Source organism: Chiloscyllium plagiosum, unplaced genomic scaffold, assembly GCF_037043375.1.
Source record: "Chiloscyllium plagiosum isolate Xiang-an unplaced genomic scaffold, Cpla_swu_hap1 HiC_scaffold_43, whole genome shotgun sequence".
Taxonomy (NCBI): domain Eukaryota; kingdom Metazoa; phylum Chordata; class Chondrichthyes; order Orectolobiformes; family Hemiscylliidae; genus Chiloscyllium; species Chiloscyllium plagiosum.
In genome coordinates, this window is record NW_028270181.1 from 23,958,206 (window position 1) to 23,978,743 (window position 20,538).

At 43.2% G+C, this 20,538-nt stretch overlaps 1 protein-coding gene across 3 annotated transcripts in view; it reads left to right on the forward strand.

The window, feature by feature from the left end:
• LOC122541791 (microsomal triglyceride transfer protein-like) overlaps nucleotides 1-20,538 on the forward strand; it is a 109,954-nt gene that overhangs the window by 58,689 nt on the left and 30,727 nt on the right. For all 3 annotated transcript variants that reach the window (XM_087982500.1, XM_043678772.2, XM_043678773.2), the window contains 3 exons: nucleotides 3,665-3,822; nucleotides 6,744-6,912; nucleotides 15,180-15,287. In XM_087982500.1, coding sequence (XP_087838626.1) covers nucleotides 3,665-3,822; nucleotides 6,744-6,912; nucleotides 15,180-15,287 — 435 coding nt within the window. The remainder of the gene's footprint in view (nucleotides 1-3,664; nucleotides 3,823-6,743; nucleotides 6,913-15,179; nucleotides 15,288-20,538) is intronic.

The window sequence follows — 20,538 nt, forward strand, 5'->3', positions numbered from 1 at the left end:
ATTCCCCATAATCTTTCAACCCATTTCTAATTAAAAAGCTATCTATCTCCTCCTTGATTCAGTATCCAGGTGTCTACTGCATTCTGGGGCCTCTTAAGAAAAATAATTCTTGATCATCGCTGTTTTAAAGCTGTAATATCAAATGAAACGTAGCAATCTAAAAAGTGTGCAGGATCCTGGGTGTATAATTACATATTCTATTAAATGCGGGGAAAGTAGTTAATAAAGAATATGCTTTATCAGCTTATTGGTCAGTACATAGATTAGAAGAACAAAGAACTTATGTTGGACCTGCGTAAGATGCTCATTACACCTCATTTGAACAAAGAACATAGACATAAAACATAGAACAGTACAGTGCAGTATAGGCCTTTCAGCCCTCGATGTTGTGCCAACCTGTGAAACCAATCTAAAACCCATCTAATCTATACTATTCCATTATTATCCAAAGACCATTTAAATGCCCTTAATGTTGGTGAGCCCACTGCTGTTGCAGGCAGGACATTCCACAACCTTACTATTTGTAAGGTATATTATCTATAATTGTGGGCTCCATACTTCAGGGAGAATATTGGATAAAGGGCAGAAGAGGTTTGCAAGAATAGTTCCAGAGATAAGAACTACTTCAGTTATGGATGGCACAGTGGCTCAGTGGTTAACACTGCTGTCTCACAGCACCAGGGACCCAGGTTCAATTCCACTGTCGGACACCTGTCTGTGTGGAGTTCACACATCTGAGGGAGGGGGCTCCTCTGGGTGCTCTGGTTTCCTCCCATAGTCCAAAGATTAGCTTAAGTGGATTGGCCATGCTAAATTGCCCCATAGTAAACAGGGATGTGCTGGCCGGGTGCGTTAGCCATGAGAAATATGGAGTTAAAGTCAACAGCTGGATGGGACACCCTTTGGAGGGTCCTGCAGAGTCGATGGGATGAATGGCCTCTTCCTGGACTGGATAAGGCTAAGAGGAGATTTGATAGATGTTTTCAAAATCACAAAGGGTATGGACAGATTGGATTGGGAAAAACAGTTCCCACTCACTAAATGATTAAGAATGAAGTGGGAGGAGCACAAATTTAAAGTAAAACCTATAGAAATGCAGATGTTAGAAATCAGAAACCAAAATAGTAATTGCTGGAAAAGCTCAGCAGGTTGGCAGGATTTGTGGAGAGAAATCAGGGTTAATGTTTCGGGTCCAATAACCTTCCCTTAGAACTGAGGAAGATCCAGCAGAGGTGAAACTTTAAATGTGATTTCTCTCCACAGGTGCTGCCAGACCTGCTGAGTTTTTCCAGCAATTTCTGGGTTTGTTACAAATTTACAATAGTTGACAGAAGCTGGTACAGTAACTGTGAAAACTTGATACGGTGAGTAGTTGGAGCCTGGAAGGCGCAACCTCAATGTGTAGTGGAGACAACTTCAGTCGAGACTTTGGAGAGGGAAGCATCAGGTTATTTGCTCAGAAACAATGTGCTGGGATATGTGGGGGAGGGGTGGAGCCCAAGAATGGCTTGAAGTCGTAAAGCTCAATCAGAGAGCTCATGTTTACACAATGGGCCAAATAGCCTCCTGCATCACAATTCTGAAATTCTATGAAAAATCCTTGATAAGCAGCAGGGTAAAAGGTTATCCGTGTTGTCTGAATGAAGACTAATCAGTTCAGCTATGATCTTAATGAATGGGAGAGCAGGCTGAAGAGATTGAGGGGCCTACCCATGCATATGTTCAAATATTAACATTGTTATACTGGAATCTTACTTTGTCAACCTGGCACAACCATTTCCATTTATGTGGCATCTTTAGTAGTAAAAGTACTTGAAGAACAGAATTTTACACTGCCAGTTATGTGAAAAATTGCCAGAAGCTTGATCAAAGAGGAAGGCTTTAAGGACTATCTTAAAGGAGATATGGATTTTTTTTTGGAGGAATTCCAGCATTTTGGGCCTAGGGCAGATGGGAAGCAGTGGACAGATTAAAAGAAGTCGAGTATATTGGAAGATTATAACCTGGAGGAGGTTACATAGAGACAGAAGGTGTGAAGCCTTGGGGAGATTTGAAAACAAATTTGAGAATTGTAAACTTTCATCATTGCTCATGTGAACCCTGTGTAGGGCCAGTAAGCATGGAAGTGGTGGAGGAACAGGCCCAGAGAGTTTTGGATGAGCTTTAGTTTATCGAAGGTGGAAAATGGGCGTCCGTTCAGTGCATTGAAACTGTCAAGTTGAGAAGTGGCAAAGACTTGAATGGGGCTTGCTGTAATTACATCTTCCCACCAATGGTGGTGCTGCTGTGCTTTAACCTAACAACTAGGAGAAAGTGAGGACTGCAGATGCTGGAGATCAGAGCTTAAAAATGTGTTGCTGGAAAAGCGCAGCAGGTCAGGCAGCATCAAAGGAATGGGAGAATGATTCCTGAAGAAGGGCTTATGCCCGAAATGTTGATTCTCCTGTTCCTTTGATGCTGCCTGACCTGCTGCGCTTTTCCAGCAACACATTTTTAAGCTCTGTTCCTAACAACTTCCAAGTTGCATTAAATTTTGCAATTTAACCATGAATAGTAATATCAAATCAAAGTACATTAGAAAAATAGGAACAAAACGTTTTGACTTTAAAATGGCCAAACTCATGACCTGCTTATTCCTCTCACATTTTAAATGTAATTCATCTGAAGGCTATAACTGTACAAATGCCACTGGGAGATTGACCAAAATGGACGTTAAGACTCATGGTCACATAAAAGATAAGTAAAGAGTTACATTTCTGGGGAAATCTTTATGATCAAAGGGCATCCCACAAAGCTATTCAGCCAATGAAGCACCCCAGAAGTCTTTCACTGTAAAAAAGAAAGCAGCTTATTCATACACAGCAAGATCCCATAAACAGAAATGTCCAGGTCATTTTTTTTGTGATACTGATTGAGGGATAAATATTCTTCAGTGTCACAATTTCCTCTGAGGCCTTGTTTTGTCCAGACTGGAGAGGGTTATTGGTATAATTTTACATGCCTTTAACAGTCACCTTTTGCATTGGTGGCTATTGCTAAAGTGGAGATGCTATGGTGTGTGGTGGTAGTGTCTATGCTCTGGGATAGAAATCGTGGGTTCAAGTCTTACCTCAGGACTGGGCACTTCACAAAGGTGAGCTATAACATGGTCAAACAGTTTGATGATCAATCTGTAAATCCTTGTAATGAACCTCTGGGCAGTGGTAAGAGTGAGAAACTAGCAATGGTTAACACTGCTGCTTCACAGCGCCAGGGATCTGGGTTCGATTCCAGCCTTGGAAAACAGTCTGTGTGAATTTGCACATTCTCTTTGTGCGTGCTTGGGCTTTTTGGGTTCCTCCCACAGTCGAAAGATGTGCAGGTTAGGTGGATTGTCCATGGGAAATGCAGGGTTACAGGAATGGAGTGGGTCTGGATGGGATGCTCTTCGGAGGGTCAGTGTAGACTCAATGGGCTGAATGGCCTGCTCTCACACTGGAGGGATTCTATGCTTCTTAAATGGTGTGGTGGCTGCGGTGTTAACAGCCTCCCCATGTCTGCAGCTGCAGCTGCATCTGAGCAAGTGCCACGACCACATAAACACATCTGAGTTCCTTCAAGTTGAACTGATAAGATCCAGCAGTCGGAACCCTATGATGAGAGATTTACTCTGTTTCTCTTTAAGGCAAGTGATTATTTGAAAAGCCTCAATAAAAAGACTGCTCTGCAAGATCTTTATAAAATATCCACAACAAGGACGTTCCTGGCTTTTGTTCAACTACTGAGAGAAGCAAAGAAGATTGATATTCTGAACTTGCTAAAGAAAGCAGGAAACACTGAAATGTGAGTTAATGGTCTGTCTTCCATTCATCGTTATAAATGAACACACACTTAGGAATCTCTTGGCAGAGGGAGGTAGTGTTGCAGTGTTAGTAGCACTTGAGTAATGCTGAGGTGAATGCTGGGAAAATGTGTTCAAACCCCACCACTGCAGCACGGGAGTTTGCATTCTTTAAAATTGCTAATTATTTAATATTCTTTTAAAAAATTTGACAATTTAATTCTGGTCTTAATGGTGATCATGAAAGTCACAAACGTTGTAAAAACACATCCAACTCATTAATCCCCTGCATGAAGGAAATCTGCGGTCTTCACCTGACCTGGCTTGCATGTGACACCAGGTCGACAGCAATGTAATGACTCTTAGAATCACAGAATCCCTACAGTGTGGCCCATTTGGCCCATTGAGTCCATACTGATCCTCCGAACAGCATCCCACCCAGACCCACCCCATCTTTATCCTGGCTAACGCACCTAGCCTACACATCCCTGGACACTAGTGGCAGTTCAGCATGGCCAATCCACCTAACCTGCACATCTTTGGTCCGTGGGAGGAAACCGGAGCACTCAGAGAAAATTGTGCAAACTCCATACAGTTGCCCAGGGCTGGAAATGAGCCCGGGTCCTGGCACAGTGAGGCAGCAGTGCCAATCACTGACTCCCATACCACTCTTAACTGATGTCTGAAATGGCTCAGTAAACCACTCAGTTCGGGATGGGTAATGAATGTTGGTTGGCCATTGACACTGTCATCCCAGGGGGAAATAAGGACAAGGTGACAATCAAACTAAAATCTTGGAGACACTGCAGAACAGTCAGTGGCAGCTGGAGGAGGGGGGGGGGGGGGGGGTGCAACTTGCTAGTCCCTGAATGAAGCATGTTCCTGTAGAAGTTGCAAACCCTGAAATGCTGGGAGGACCCAAAAGACCAGGCAGGAATGTGTACAGAAAGAAACTCAAACACTCCTCATCAATGACCTTGCATCAGAAAGTCAAAAGCCAGGGACTTACGATCAGAATAAAGCAAAGAGAATGTGTCAGGCGGGAGAGAGGAGTGCTCTGATAACAAATGTGATACACTATGGTGATGATATGGGGAAATGTATGGAGACAAAATGGGAGGAGGGGTAATAATCTAATGGTAATATCGCTGGAATGTTAATCCGGAGACCCAGGTAATGTTCTGAACATCTGGGTTCGAATCCCCTCATGGCAGATGGTGGAATTTGAATTCAATAAAAATCTGGAATTAAGAGTCAGATGATCACCAAGAGTCGATTGTCAGAAAAAAGCCATCTGGTTCAGTAATGCCTTTCAAGGAAGGAAACTGTCGTTCTTCCCCGGTCCGGACTGGATATCAGCCTCTGTCGAGTTATTTCACAGGGAAGTCATACTAAGTAAATTGTTGGAAATGTGAGTTGAAAAGTCCTCAGAGCCTGACAGATTTCATCCTAGGGTCTTAAAAGAAGTAGCTGGTGGAATAGTTGATACATTGGTTTTTAAAGTCATTAGATTCAGGGAAGGTTCCTTTAGATTGGAAAATAGCTTTAATTTCTTTATTTAAAACTGCAGGCCAGTTAGCTTAATGTCAGTTTTTTAGAAAATATTAGCAGCTATTATTAAAGATGTCATAACAGGACATTTGGATTATTCAAGGTAATCAGGCATAGCCAATATGGTCTTATCAAAGGGATAGTATGTTAACTAATTTATTAGAGTTCTTTGAAGAAATAACTTGAGCTAGATATGAAGGGGAACCAGATGAAGGGATCAAAGGTATGGTCGCTAGATTTGATAAAGGCAGGGAGGAAAGTGGATTGTGAAGTGGATGAGATGTAGATAGGTTAAGTGAGTGGGTAAAGATCTGGCAAATGGAATACAGTTTGGGAAAGTGGGAAATTGTCCATCTTGGCAGAAAGAATAGAAAAGCAGCATATCACCTAAATAATGAGAGGATGCAGAACTCTGAAATGCAGAGACGTCTGGGTGTTCTTGTGCATTTATCACAGAAGCTTTGATGGCAGATACAGCAAGTAATCAGGAAAACTAATAGAATGTTATGATTTATTGCAAGGGGAATTGAATGCAATGGTAGGGATTATGCTTCAGTTATGCGGCACGTTTGTGAGACTGCATTTTGAGTACTGTGTAGAGTATTGGTCACTGTACTTACAGAAGGATGTTAATACTTTGGAAGCAGTTTAGAGAGGGTTTACTAGACCAGTATCTGGAATGGGCAGATTGCCTTATGAGGAAAGACTAGACAGACTAAGCCTGAATCCTCTGAAGTTTAGAAAAATTTGAAGTGATTTAATTGAAACATTCGACCCTGAGGGGACTTGACTGGGTGGATATTGAGAGCATGTTTCCTCTGTGGGAGAATCTAGAAGTGGTCATAGATTAAAAATAAGGGGGTGACTATTTAAAACTGAGATGAGAAAATCTCCTTTTTTCTCTCTGAGGGTTAAATGTCTTTGGAATTGTCTCCCTCAAAAAGCAACAAATACTGAATCTTTTAATTCTGAGGATGGGTCACTCGACCTGAAGTGTTAACTCTGATTTCTCTCCACAGATGCTGCCAGACCTGCTGAGCTTTTCTAGCAATTTCTGTTTTTGTTTCAGAAGCTTTAAGTATTTTGAAGGCAGAGGTAGGCAGATTCTTGAGGACCTAGAGGACGAAGGATTATCAGGGAAATGCAAAAATATAAAGTTGAGGTTAAAATCAGATCAGCCATGACCTTATTGAATGGTGATGTATTCTTGTTCCTTGTTTGCCTTTTTGTAAACATGATGCGTTCAGTTCTTTCTCAATACATCTCTTTTGGAAATGACTTCTGGATAATTTGCAGGTTTAATAGTCGATCGTAGTCCTGTTGAGACTGGGGATCATACTGAAGGCTTCATCCTGTCTGTGTCCTGTTCTAGCTCCTTCCTGATAGACTCGGCTACGGCAGCGCAGACAGAGTCATCACTGAGCGCCCTCTCCGAGTACCTGGATTTCACCAAGGAAGCCCAAATTCCTCAATTGCGGACTTTCTTGTATGCCAGTGCCTTCACCTCACACCCCTCAAAAGAACTTTTACGCATCTTGCTGGTATGTATGAGCTATGCAGTACAATGTTTAATTTTCTTTTACCTGTCAATATTCGGACACGTTATAACATCCCTCTGTGACTGTCACATTCTGAGGTGGGACTTGAACCAAGATCATCACTACATACGAAATGTTTCAGCATTAGTCAATGCTGGCACAGTGCTGCTCTGTAGATGGTACTTGGATGGTGAGCCTGAGCACAAGATGGCTGACTTTATCTAATGATATGAGATTGGTGTATTTTCCATCACTCAGGACCCACCAGGCTTAGGGAGAGGTGGGCAGCAGCCAACAAGCGACTGCTTTCTGCCGGTAAAGAGCCACCAGTTTATCTTGAACAGGAGGTCTGAAGTCCAGAAGATTTTATTAATTATAGTGGAGTGCATCCTCAGGCCCTGTACAGTAAAGTATTCACAATTAAACAGGCCATTCGGACCAATGGTTCCATGCCAGAACTTGTACAACACATAAACCTTCACTCACCCCTCTTCTTTCCATCTAATCAGCATGTCCTTCTATCCCTTTCTCCCATACATGCTTATTTAGCAGCAATTTACATGGGTTTTTTTATTTAATCATGGGATGTGAGCATATCCCTAATTGCCCTTGAGAAGATCGGGGTAAGCTGCCTCCTTAAACTGCTGCAGATCGTAATTTGCCTCCATTTCACCTAAATGCAAGTTCCAATTCTAACACTCTTTGGATAAAGTAGATATCCTAGAACCTTTTTGTTTGTAAATATCTTTGTGAGCAAAAAAAAACCTTTTACAAAAGTATGAAGTTATGGAAAATATAACAAATACCAGTATAATGAAAAAGAATGCAAATTACAATACAACAACCTTTTACTAACTACTAACCTACCCTATAAAACAAAGCAAAACCAAACACTGTGCAAAATAACACCAATAAATAAGTAAGTGGGTCTGTTTCCATGCTGTACATCTCTATAACTCTATAAAAGAACAAATAAACAAACAAACAAATGCAAGAACACAAAATAAACAAAGTAACAATATTCGGCACAGAGCTCCCAAAACCAAAAATGGGAGCGTTGTGTATAAATCCTTATTAACTCAGCAGTCCGCCCTTCAAGGCCCAGGGCTCAGCAAACTTAACCATCCTGGTTAAACGAATGTCCTAGTTAAGATAGCAGACAAATCTGTGTCCAAACGACTCAAAAAGGGCTGCCTTGCCTTATAGAAATGCTCTGGTGTGTGGTGCACCATATTTGTGAAAAAATCCAAGGGAATGTGTTCCATAATTAATTTCCACCATCCCAACAAGCCCGGTGGGATCACAGAGACCCAATTGATTAGAATATTCTTCCGTGCACATTAAGTCAGAATATTAAATAGTTTCTTCCCATGCCAGTCTAAAGATGATAAATTCGGTAGATCTAGGAGGAGAGATATCAGGTCTAATTTAACTTCAGTCCTCAATACCCTTCCTGTCTCTCCCGCCACACCATTCCAGTAAACACTGAGCCTGTGGCATGTCCAGAAGCAGTGGCTACACTTATTTTACATTTGGGGCACATTGGAGATGCCTCTTTTTTTTAAACTTCACCAGACAGTCCGGTGCAAAATGAACCCTGTGCAGAACCTTTAACTACATAGCATATTTCCTATGATAGATTGAGACCTTTCACCTGTTCTCCCATGTCCTCCCATGTTTCAGAAGAGATCTCCACTCCTAATTCTTGCTCCCAAACCTCTCATAACCTGCCGGGCCCTGCCATCCAGCAAGCAGTAAAGGGTATTAACCAAAAGGGTGCTTGTGGAACGTAGCAACAACCTCTCTTTATGGGGCTTATAGGGCTTAGTAAGAAGCGTAGTCTTCTTCTGGATGAAATCCCTAACCTGAAAAAAAAACGGGCAGCCCATATTTGCAGCTCAGTTGCTCAAAAGACATCATAACGTCAAACAAGTCTCCCAAACTGGAAACTCCTTTTGTGCCCCGTAGTTGAACCCTGAGTCCATCATCCCTAGTCGGAACCCTGGCATACCAGCTATGGGCGTAAGTTGTGAAGTCTTGCATAAACAACCCTCATTCTGATGCATCGCTCTCCATGCCTTGACCATACGAATACGAATAACAATGGGGTTCTGGCAGTGGTCCATAACTATTCTCATCTTATCCATGAGCAACAGGTTAATAACCGAAGGACGTCACAAGGATATAGTGTAATGTTGCGTGCCCTCGACCCCACTTGTGGAGCCGTTATGTGGATGTTCTGATGAATGGCCACTGCCGGCGGCTCTATCACCAACATAAACAACAACGGTGAGAGGGGGCAGCCTTGCCGACTACCCATACCAATCCTAAAATTCCCAGACTTCACCCCGTTGGTGCTGACCGCAGCCAGAGGGTGGTGATATAAAAGCTCCACCCACCTAGCAAAAACCCCACCCAACCCAAACTGTTCTAAGACATAAAAAAGATACGGCCATTCCACCCGGTCAGATGCTTTCTCTGCATCTAAAGAAATCACCAACCCCTGAATCGGTCGTTGCTGACAAACTTGGACCATAGTCAGCAAGCTTCTAATATTATTAGAGAACCTACGGCCCATTATAAAACCTGTCTGGTCCTGTTTGACAATATAGGGCAACACCTTCTCCAATCTCAGCGCCAAAATCTTACACTGAATCTTAAAATCTGAATTTAATAGAGAGATGGGCCTGTATGAGGCACAATCCTTAGAAACCTTCTCCTTCTTAAGAATTAAGGAAATATTAGCTTCTCTCAAAGATGGTGGTAGGCATTCATGCATATAGGAGTGATTGTACATTTGCAGCATCGGCCATGACAGAATCCCTATATTCTCCTTATAAAACTCACCTAGGAGACCATCAGGGCCAGGCATTTTCCCACTCTGAAGTTGCCTAGCTGCCTCCTGTATTTTCTGAACTGTCGGGGGCATTGAGGAGAGAGGCCTGTTCCAAGATTACCCCCGGAAGGTCCAGGCTCTTAAAAAAGGATTCTATCTTGGCCCACCCATCCCTGCAAACTTCAGACAAATAGTATTCAGAGTAAAAACTCTGAAAAGCCTTGTTAATCCTTTTGGCATTGTATGTAAGGACCCCAGCGCTGTCTCTAACTGCAGTAATGGATTGGAGATCACACTTTTTCCTAGTCAGATACACTAAATACTTCCCTGGCCTATCCCCATACTTGAACAATCTTTGTTTAGCAAAAGCGAGTTCTTTATTTGCGGTTTGTGTAAGTACAGAACTCAGGGCAGCCCGGAGGGCCGTGATCCGCTATAACTTGGTCACCGAAGGCCTCACAAAATGTGCCGCCCCAGCAACTTTCAGCCGTGTCTCAAGTAGACACTGCTGTTCCTCCTTCTGTTGTTTCCGGCTAGCCGAGTAGGAAATAGCTAATCCCCTAGCAAAGGCCTTTGTGGTCTCCCATAGCATGGACGGACTACTAGCCGTGCCTGAGTTGATAGTCAAAAACTCCTGAAACTCCCTCAAAACATATTCCACCAATTTGGAATCTTTGAGGAGAAAAGATCCAGGCGCCAGTGCCGTGAACCTGACCCCTCACTCTTGGCCTTAACCTCCAAATATACTGCTGCGTGATCAGAAATACCTATTTTCCCAATTTTGCAACCCATAATCGAATCCAGAAGGGTCCTGGGAGCCAGAAAAAGATCAATCCTCATGTGACATTTATGCAGGTTTGAAAAAAAGGTGAAATCCCTGCCGGTAGGGTGAAGACATCTCCAAATGTCCACGAGCCCCAACTCCTCACATACGTGGGTCACCTGCTTGGCCTGCGAAGAAATAGTTGGGGACCCACTAGGCAAGCTGTCCACTGTCAGATCCAAAAGGCATTGAAATCCCCCCTATAATAATGTATCGTGTTTAAAAGACACTCAGCTTAGAGAAGCCACTAATCAAAAATTTGAGGGGATCTGCAGGGGGACAGTAGACATTTAAGGTGCCATATTCCTCCCTAAGTATCAGGACCTTAAATATCACAAACCTTGCTCATCTTTCACCTGCTCTAATAATGTGAACGGAAGATTTTTCTGAATAAGTATAGCCACTCCCCTACTTTTAGTAGTAAAGGATGAAAAGAATACCCGGTCATAAAACCCCGTTGTAAATTCAGGTGTTCCCCATCATCAAGATGGGTTTCCTGCAACAGGGCAATATCAACACTTTCCCTGTTAATGCTGGAAAGCATGCTTTTCCTTCTAACAGGCGAATGACTTCCCTTGATGTTTCAGGTGCACCATTTAAAAAGACACATAGCCATATCCCTTTCAGGGCCCCTTGAACCCCTGGAAGGGAGCACCCTGCTTGCAATGCGCCAAGCACAAGTAAATGGAGAGTTATAGAATCGTAAAATTGTGTATACAAAAACTACTCTAACGTAATACAAACGACTATTGCTACCAAAAAACTACAAAAAAAACCACTGCAAAACCCTGTCCATAGGGGGCACTCACCCGACCCATCCCTCCCTTCAAAGCTGTTTCAGGCCTGGCTGTGTCACAGTCTTAATCAAAAATAAATACGTAAACAAGGAGATGATCCTTAAATCAACAAGAGAAGACAAAGTCAGGATAAGCACTCCGCCCATCCCTGGTTCCATGTCAGCCCCGAGTATGACGAAAAGAGAAAAAGAACAAAAAAAAAAGGAAAACAACACCCATAAACTTTCCCATAATGAAATCCTGTTATAAAAATATAATAGGAACAACATATTCCAAGATTTTATTTTACAAAAGGAAAATTATTAGGAAGAGAGAATAAAGGGAAAAGGGAAACCACAGGGAAAGAAGGAAAAGAGGACAAACATTAACCATATTCTTCAGAGCAGTCGGACTATTTTAAAGTGTCCACAAAGTTCTTGGCTTTATCCGTCAAGTCAAACGTATAAACTGAATCCTTGTGGCTGAAACGGAGCACCGCGGGGTACCTCATGGAGTACTGGATGCTCAGGTTCCTCAGCCTCTTCATAACTTCATCGAAGGACTTCCTCTTTCGAATTACAGCTGCCGAGAAATCTTGAAAGAACATGATTTTTGACCCCTTGTGCAGCAGTGCCTGTGGATCTTTCCCCAGTGATCTGGAAGCTTCTTTGCTTGTCCCTGTATGTGTGAAAGTGCACTAGGACCAGGTGGGGGCGCTGTATCGGCCCAGACCTGCACACCGCCACCCGATAGGCCCTTTCAATGTGCAGCCGGCCGGACTCGATTTGAAGGCCCACGAACTGTTAAAGTCAGTGTTCAAAGAAGTTGACTGACTGCCCACCTTCTTCACCCTCCGGGAGCCCAACAATCCATAGATTTGTCCTCCGATCTTGATTTTGGAGGTCATCGACCTGATCTCGCAAGGCCTACACTTGCCGTTCCAGGCCCTTTATCTGTTCGGACCGAGACTCGATCGTCACTTCCGAGACTGTGGTTCGACCCTCCACCCCCTCCATCCGTGCATGGACGTGATGGGTTGATCTGGGCATGGATCTCCTCGATCGCAGCCTCAACCTTCGGGGTAAATCTCACCATCACCACTGCCAATTCCTGTGAGTCCGTTAAGTCCCCCGGGCGTTCAGGAGAGGCCACTGTTGTGGCCTCTAGTGTGTCCGGTGCTGCAGGGGAGTGTCCTCCCTGCTGCTGTTTGTTCGCTCCCTTTCCCTTTATCATCCTTCCCACTCCTAAATGTTAATGAATATGTGTTCTCAAAGCTTTAAGTGAATAACTCTCTCACAGGAGTTAGCCAGGGATGGCAAAAAAAAACACCAAAATGCCTTGGCTGCTAGGCAGAGCCATCCATGGCAGTTCTACTGCATCAACACCATCTTGCTGAGTCATCCTGGAATCCTTATTGGATTTATTGATGGCTATCTTATACTGATACAAGTGGAAACATCTCCAGTTATTTTGTATGTTAACTTATAAATTGATGTTGGATGATTTGCCAACAGGGTGACAGTGACATTTCTTGCTGGCTAGCGCATTGTGATTTGTTCAAAGCCATTGGTTTCCATACCTCATAAAACAACAATAGAATATTATGGGCCCCAGTGTTTGTTTTAGAATTAAACCAGTAATACAAGTTGCCGTAGTCCTGGTGGGTCTCAGGAATGTTCATTTGAAAGAGAAGACTAGTGATGGTTAAATCTGATGAGAGGATCAGATGAGAGGAGAGGTTGAGAAGGAAAATCTCTCCTGATAATCTCAGTCATTGCGGGAATTGAACCCTGACTGTTGGCATTTAGTGGAAATATGAAGAAATCCTTGCATTTATTCCATTGAACTTTACACAACATAGGGACATATCAGAGTGCTTCACAACAAATTAAAATATTTCTGAAGCGTACTGACTGTTGTAATTCAATTGATATCTTGTTATTTGGGAACTGGTGTTCTAAGGTAGAGGTTTTGTGGAATGTTCTCATTCTGTGGAAGTGGCTTTTTTAAAGGATCAGAAACTCATTTTTTTAGTATTGAGTCAAAATAGCATTTCCAATATATCATGTGACTTCAGCTAAATGACGAGACCAGCTACCTGGGCGGCACAGTAGCACTGCTGCCTCATAGTACCAGGGACCCAGGTTCGATTCCAGCCTCAGGCGACTGTCTGTGTGGAGTTTGCACATTCTCCCCGTGTCTGCGTGGGTTTCCTCCGGGTGCTCCGGTTTCCTCCCACAATCCCACAAAGATGTGCAGGTTAGGTGAATTGGCCATGTTAAATTGCCCATAGTGTTAGGTGCATTAATCAGAGGGAAAATGGGTCTGGGTGGGTTACCCGGAGGGTCGGTGTGGACTTGTTGGGCCGAAGGGCCCGTTTCCGCACTGTACGGAATCTAATCTAACTTCGTAATGATGGCTACACTGAGCTTTCATAACCCACAGACTGTTTTGTCTCAGCTCCTGGGTTAACCTCTGAGCCATAGATTGGTAGAAATAGGTTGACTGAGTGGGTTCAAATATGGAGTATAATGTGGGAAGATATGAAATTGTTGACTTTAGCAGGAAGAATAAGGAAGCAGTGTATCATTTTAACATAGTGACCGCAGAATTCTGAGGGGGTGGAGGATACAGAATTGTTCATACAGAAAGTGAAGGAGAGGGCAAATGGAATTCTTTCTTTCATTGAAGCCACCTCTCAAATACAATGCAGTTTTGGTCTCCTCTTTTAAGGCAGGATGTAAAAGCATTGGAGGCATTTCAGAGGTTTATTGGGATAATACCTGACAGAATGGGTTGTTTTATGGGGAAATGTTAGACAGACTGGGCATAGAATGGTGAGGGGGTGACATGATTAAAGTGTGTATGATGCTGAATGGTTTTGACAAAGGAAAAGGACATGAAAAGGATGTTTTCTCCTTTGGGGGAGTCCAGGGCTACAGAGCACTGTTTTCAAAGTAGTTAACACCCTCTTCGGAGATATAAGAGGATCTTTTTTCTCTCACAGAGGATTGCATGGCTTTGGAAGTCCCTGCCTCAGAAAGATATTTTTGAGGCAGAGGTAAATAGATATTTGTTAGGCAGGGGAATGGAGGGTGGATGGAAGGTTTTGAAACACCAACAGATATTATGATGTTATTGATTGGTGGAGCAGGCTCAAGGGACCAAATGGTCTAAGTTTGCTCTTAAATTGTTTGTCAAGGGCCTCAGTAGGTGGTCAATCAGAAAGATCAACGATGGGTCTTCCTAGAGGTCATACAGAATGGAAACAGACCCTTCAGTCCAAATAGTCCACCTATCTCTCCAAACCTTTCCTATTCATGTACTTAGCCTACCCAGAATGCAATCTTTTGGGGGTGTGGATGAAACACCACCACGCCAATTGAGTGACCTCCCCACCCCAAACTTTCCACCAAATAGCTTTGTCATGAAAACCATATAACCATCAACTTCCCTTTCGTTAAGGTCACCTCTCAAATACAATGCAGTTTTGGTCTCCTCCTTTAAGGCAGGATGTAAAAGCATTGGAGGCATTTCAGAAGTTTATTGGGATAATACCTGACAGAGTAGGTTGGCTTATGATGGAAGATTAGCTTTCAATTTAAAAAAAATGTGTTGGAGAAAATCCAAAAGTTTGCCATGAACTTGCTGAAGTTTGGCTTCCGTTAGGTGCTAACTGAATGATCACAACTTCTCGGAAATCTCGAGTTATCTCTCAAGTGACATTCAGCTGAAAGTAATTGGTGAACCAAGGGGAATGATGTGTAGTTCCTCAGTAAGGCATTATTTAATCAGCGCTGGAAACATTAATTTGATTGGTGCACTTCCCTTACAGGCTAAGCTTCAGAATAAGGTACCAAGCAGAGAAATCCAAGAGACCATTGTCTTAGTGATTGGAGCAGTGATCGGCAAGATGTGCCAGAGGAACCTGTGTAAACTCCAGGTTAGTAGTCTAATATTGTTGACCAGTTGCTGATTGGTAGACTTATAATTCATAATCAAGCTTTATTCCACCTAGCAAATGTCAAAAAAATAAATTAGTCAAAAGGCTGGCATTTCATAGAAGCCCAACTGTGTAGAAAGAGGCCACTCAGCCTATTCAATATGCACCAACCCCACAAAGAGCATCCCACCCAGACTCATATCCACCATAACAAACCCACCTAGCCTGCACATCTTTGGACTGTGGAAGCAAACTGGAGCAAACCCACACAGACACAGGGAGAATGTACAAATTCCACACAGACAGTCACCCAAAGCTGGAATTGAACCGGGGCCCTCGGTCCCCTGTGAGGTGGCAGTGCTAACCACTGAACCACTGTGCTTTACTTAATAATTTTTTTATGATCCAGTGCTCTTAACAGCCAATGACATACTTGGTGAAGTGTAGTAAACGCAGTAGCTAACATATACACAGCACGATCCCAGGAGGACAATGCCATAGTAACCAGATCATCTGCTTGGAGTGATGCTGAGGAACAAATGTTGGCCAAATAGAGATAATTACTAAAATTATTTGCCCAGTGCAGCTGAGGTTTCTTGGTGAGGACTCTTCTGGTGCTGAGCAAAAACTGACGAACACCCTCATCATGGCACACTGCAAAGGAATTGTCTAGGAAATTGAAAGTACAGCTCAGCAATTCCCCTCCACCAAGAATTCTCCAAAAGTATCCACTTATATTGGAGAATTTAGAGAGTTCCACTGAATTTAAGTATTAGTTACTCAGGAAGTTAAGTCTCTTAAATATTTAATCTAGCTCCTGAGTAACTACTTAACTGACCCTGTAACTTACCTCACACATGATCCCCTCCCACCACCCCAAGACCGGAAGGTGACACCCACCTCCCCCACCCGGAGCAGATACAGTCCCTCTGGATCTGGGAATGATGGCCCCTTCATCCCCACTCCCCCATGACCTGAAAACACCCACCATCGGGCACAATGCCACCCTTCCATTGATAGTCAGTACCTCCTATCTCACTGCTGTCTCTCTGACTCCAGGACCCAATACCACTTCTCTAACTCTGGACCTGACACCCTGCCCCTCCTACTGCCAGAGCAGACCCCCCTTTCAGTCTGACACAACACCCCTCCCTGACACCAGTAGACACAAACACCCCCTGACCCTCCACCATCATCTCCCATGACCCAATCCCACCAATAGACCTACCCCCCCCCCAGATTCCACCATCACCTCCCAGGACCAAATCCCACCAATAGACACAATCCCCCTCACCCCCCACCATCACCTCCCAGGATCCAACCCCTCTGAACCTGACCCACCACCTCCCAGCAGCCAACACTTCCCTCCATCTGCTTTGGACCCAGCACCCCGCCCTCCTGCCCCCAAGAACTGATATTACTCCTCCCTGCTATTCAGCACATCTCCAGCCCACCCTCCCACCTACACTATCACTGCATCACTTCCCTTGCCCTCCTTGCCCTGGCACTTTACCCACCTGGCACTACTTATCGTGCCTCCTACCTTCACTGGCACGCCATCCTCACCCTTCCCATATGTACTTGCCTAATGACAGCTGTTATCAAAGTGATTCTGTGTGATGCTGAACCTTTAAATTAAACAATAGATCGACTGCTCATTGTGAACGAAAATAGGGTGTAATTTACCTTCTCCCAATCGCTCTGTGCTAGGAGGGACTTGTCAAAATGGAAATATGACTTTGCATTTCTGAAGGAGCCCCTATTCAGAATCTCCAGTCAGAAATGCAGAGCTGTTTTTTTTTAACATCTCAGTAAAACAATTCACATGTGGCTGCCACTCCTCAGAAAATCCAGCCCAAAGCTTGGGGAAGCTGACAAGCTAGCATGGTCTGACCAGGTATAACAGGAGAACAGCACACATTGAAATGAAAGCAGGCCTGGTATTTATGACGCAACAGGATACACCAAAGGGCTTTGAAGCTAATGAAGTGTTTTTTTGAAATGTAGTCAGTGTTGAACATAGAGAAATATATAATTGCTGATTTGTGTATAGTCAGGTCTCATGACTAACAGTGTGATAACTCACCATCTGATGTGTCTTAGAGTCTTTTCTTGCATTCATATTATGAATATGATAGAAATCTTTCATTTCATTATTCGTATGTTGTAAGAGTAAAACTTTTAGGTTGGGATCAAAATATATTATTTCCCAAATTTATTCCTATGACCTATAATGCCATTTCTTCACTTTTCTAATTTCACTTTGTTACCTCAGAATTTGATCTTAAGTATCTGTACCGAGGTGCCTTTGTATGTAAGATGGTGCTACATACGGTAACTGTAAACTATTTGCTGTACTCATTTGAGTACATGTGGCAATAAATCTAATTCAATTCAACTCAAAGTTTCAAAAAAATAAGATACTTTGAAGCACCTGATTTTGAACACTGGTAAACAAGCCTGAGGTAAGTACAAGTCAGATGGATCTGGGATAATTACATTTCAAAGGGGAAGTTTTATCATATTGCGAGGCTGGTGATAAAAGATATGCACATTCAGGATTTTAATTGGATCTATGTGGAGGAGCCAATTTGTCTCAGAACATCTGGGAAAATGCTTTGAAATTGGTTGAGATGTTTCAGTTGTTCACAGGGATTTGCCAAGATCCAAGGACCTAAAAACAATTTGTAAACAGTGTGACATCTTAATGGAACTAGTAAGTCTAGTGAAAGGGCCACAGCCCAGCTAAATTGTGCATGAGGATCCCAGAGTCAAAGGGATGTTTTGAAGGTACAAGATATTCAGTGGACCTTGGGGAGTCTATTGTCTTCTCCATATCAATGCCTCAACCAATCAGAAAGAACGTGCCAAGCAATTAGTGCCCATTTCTCTGAGGTATAAATTGAGGCGATCGTTTGAAATTTGGCATTCTTGCATTTGTCCTGATGAGTACAAAACAGCCAAAATTCCAACTCTTTTCAGCAAAATTCAGTTTCTGCACTTCCAAGAAATTGTTAATATAAACATGAAGCTTTTTGTCTTTCGGTATAATTAGTAACTAATTAGCTGTTTGTTGGTTGTAAAAGGAGAATACATTTTTCAACAAAATACTGAATGTAATGAACTTATTTAAGACATTTCAAAGTATGGATTTCTCAAAACATTAGATCTCCCCAAAGTCGAAACCTGATCTTACTGAATTCCCGATCATAGTTAGGTAGGAGGCGGTGGGAAAAGAGAGAGAATGAAAGTAACACTAAAATATACTCTGTAATGATAATATAGAACATAGAAGAATACAGCACAGTACAGGCCCTTCGGCCCTCGATGTTGCGTTGATCTAAGCCCACCTAACCTATACTAGCCCACTATCCTCCATATACCTATCCAATGCCTGCTTAAATGCCCATAATGAGGGAGAGTCCACCACTGCTACTGGCAGGGCATTCCATGAACTCAACGACTCGCTGAGTAAAGAACCTACCTCTAACATCTGTCCTATACCTACCCCCCCTTAATTTAAAGCTATGCCCCCTTGTAATAGCTGACTCCATACGTGGAAAAAGATTCTCACTGTCAACCCTATCTAAACCCCGAATCATCTTGTACACCTCTATCAAGTCACCCCTAAACCTTCTTTTCTCCAATGAAAACAACCCCAAGTGCCTCAGCCTTTCCTCATACGATCTTCCAACCATACCAGGCAACATCCTGGTAAATCTCCTCTGCACCCGTTCCAGTGCCTCCACATCCTTCCTATAGTATGGCGACCAAAACTGCACACCAATACTCCAGATGCGGCCGCACCAGAGTCTTATACAACTGCAACATGACCTCAGGACTCCGGAACTCAATTCCTCTACCAATAAAAGCCAGTACGCCATATGCCTTCTTCACTGCACTATTTACCTGGGTGGCAACTTTCAAAGATTTGTGTACATGGAAACCAAGATCCCTCTGCTCATCCACACTACCAAGTATCCGACCATTAGCCCAGTACCCCATCTTTTTGTTACTCTTACCAAAGTGAATCACCTCACACTTAGCTACATTGAACTCCATTTGCCACCTTTATGCCCAGCTCTGCAATTTATCTATATCCCGCTGTAACCTCCCACATCCTTCCTCACTGTCTACAGCTCCTCCGACTTTCGTATCATCCGCAAACTTGCTCACCCAACCTTCTAGCCCCTCCTCCAGGTCATTTATAAAAATGACAAACAGCAATGGTCCCAAAACAGATCCTTGCGGAACACCGCTAGTGACGGCACTCCAAGATGAACCTTTACCATCAACTACTGCCCTCTGTCTTCTTCCAGCCAGCCAACTCCTAATCCAAACCTCCAACTCACCCTCAATGCCATACCTCTGTATTTTTTGCAGTAGTCTACCATGGGGAACCTTATCAAACGCCTTACTAAAATCCATATACACCACATCTACCGCTTTCACCTCGTCCACCTCCTTAGTCACCTTCTCAAAGAATTCAATAAGGTTTGTGAGGCACGACCTGCCCTTCACAAAACCATGCTGACTATCCTTGATCACATTATTCCTATCCAGATGTTCATAAATCCTATCCCTTACAATTCTCTCTAAGACTTTGCCCACAACAGAAGTGAGACTCACCGGCCTATAGTTACTAGGGTTATCCCTACTCCCCTTCTTGAACAAGGGAACCACATTTGCTATCCTCCAATCTTCTGGCACTACTCCTGTAGATAACGAGGACATAAAAATCAAGGCCAATGGCTCTGCAATCTCCTTGCTTCCCAGAGAATCCTAGGATAAATGCCATCAGGCCCAGGGGACCTATCTATTTTCACCCTTTCCAGAATTTCCAACACCTCTTCCCTACATACCTCAAAGCAGTCCATTCTAATTAATTGTGACTCAATATTCACATCGACAACAATGTCCTGTTCCTGAGTGAATACTGACGAAATGTATTCATTCAGTGTCTCCCCAATCTCTTCAGCCTCCACATGCAACTTCCCACTACGATCCTTGACTGGACCTATTCCTACCCTAGTCATTCTTTTATCCCTGACATACCTATAGAAAGCCTTAGGGTTTTCCCTAATCCTACCAACTAAGGACCTTTCATGTCCCCTCCTTGCTGCTCTTAGCTCTCTCTTCAGGTCCTTCCTGGCTACCTTATAACTCTCAATCGCCCCAATTGAACCTTCACGCCTCATCTTTACATAGGCCGCCCTCTTCCCTTTAACAAGGGATTCCAATTCCTTATTAA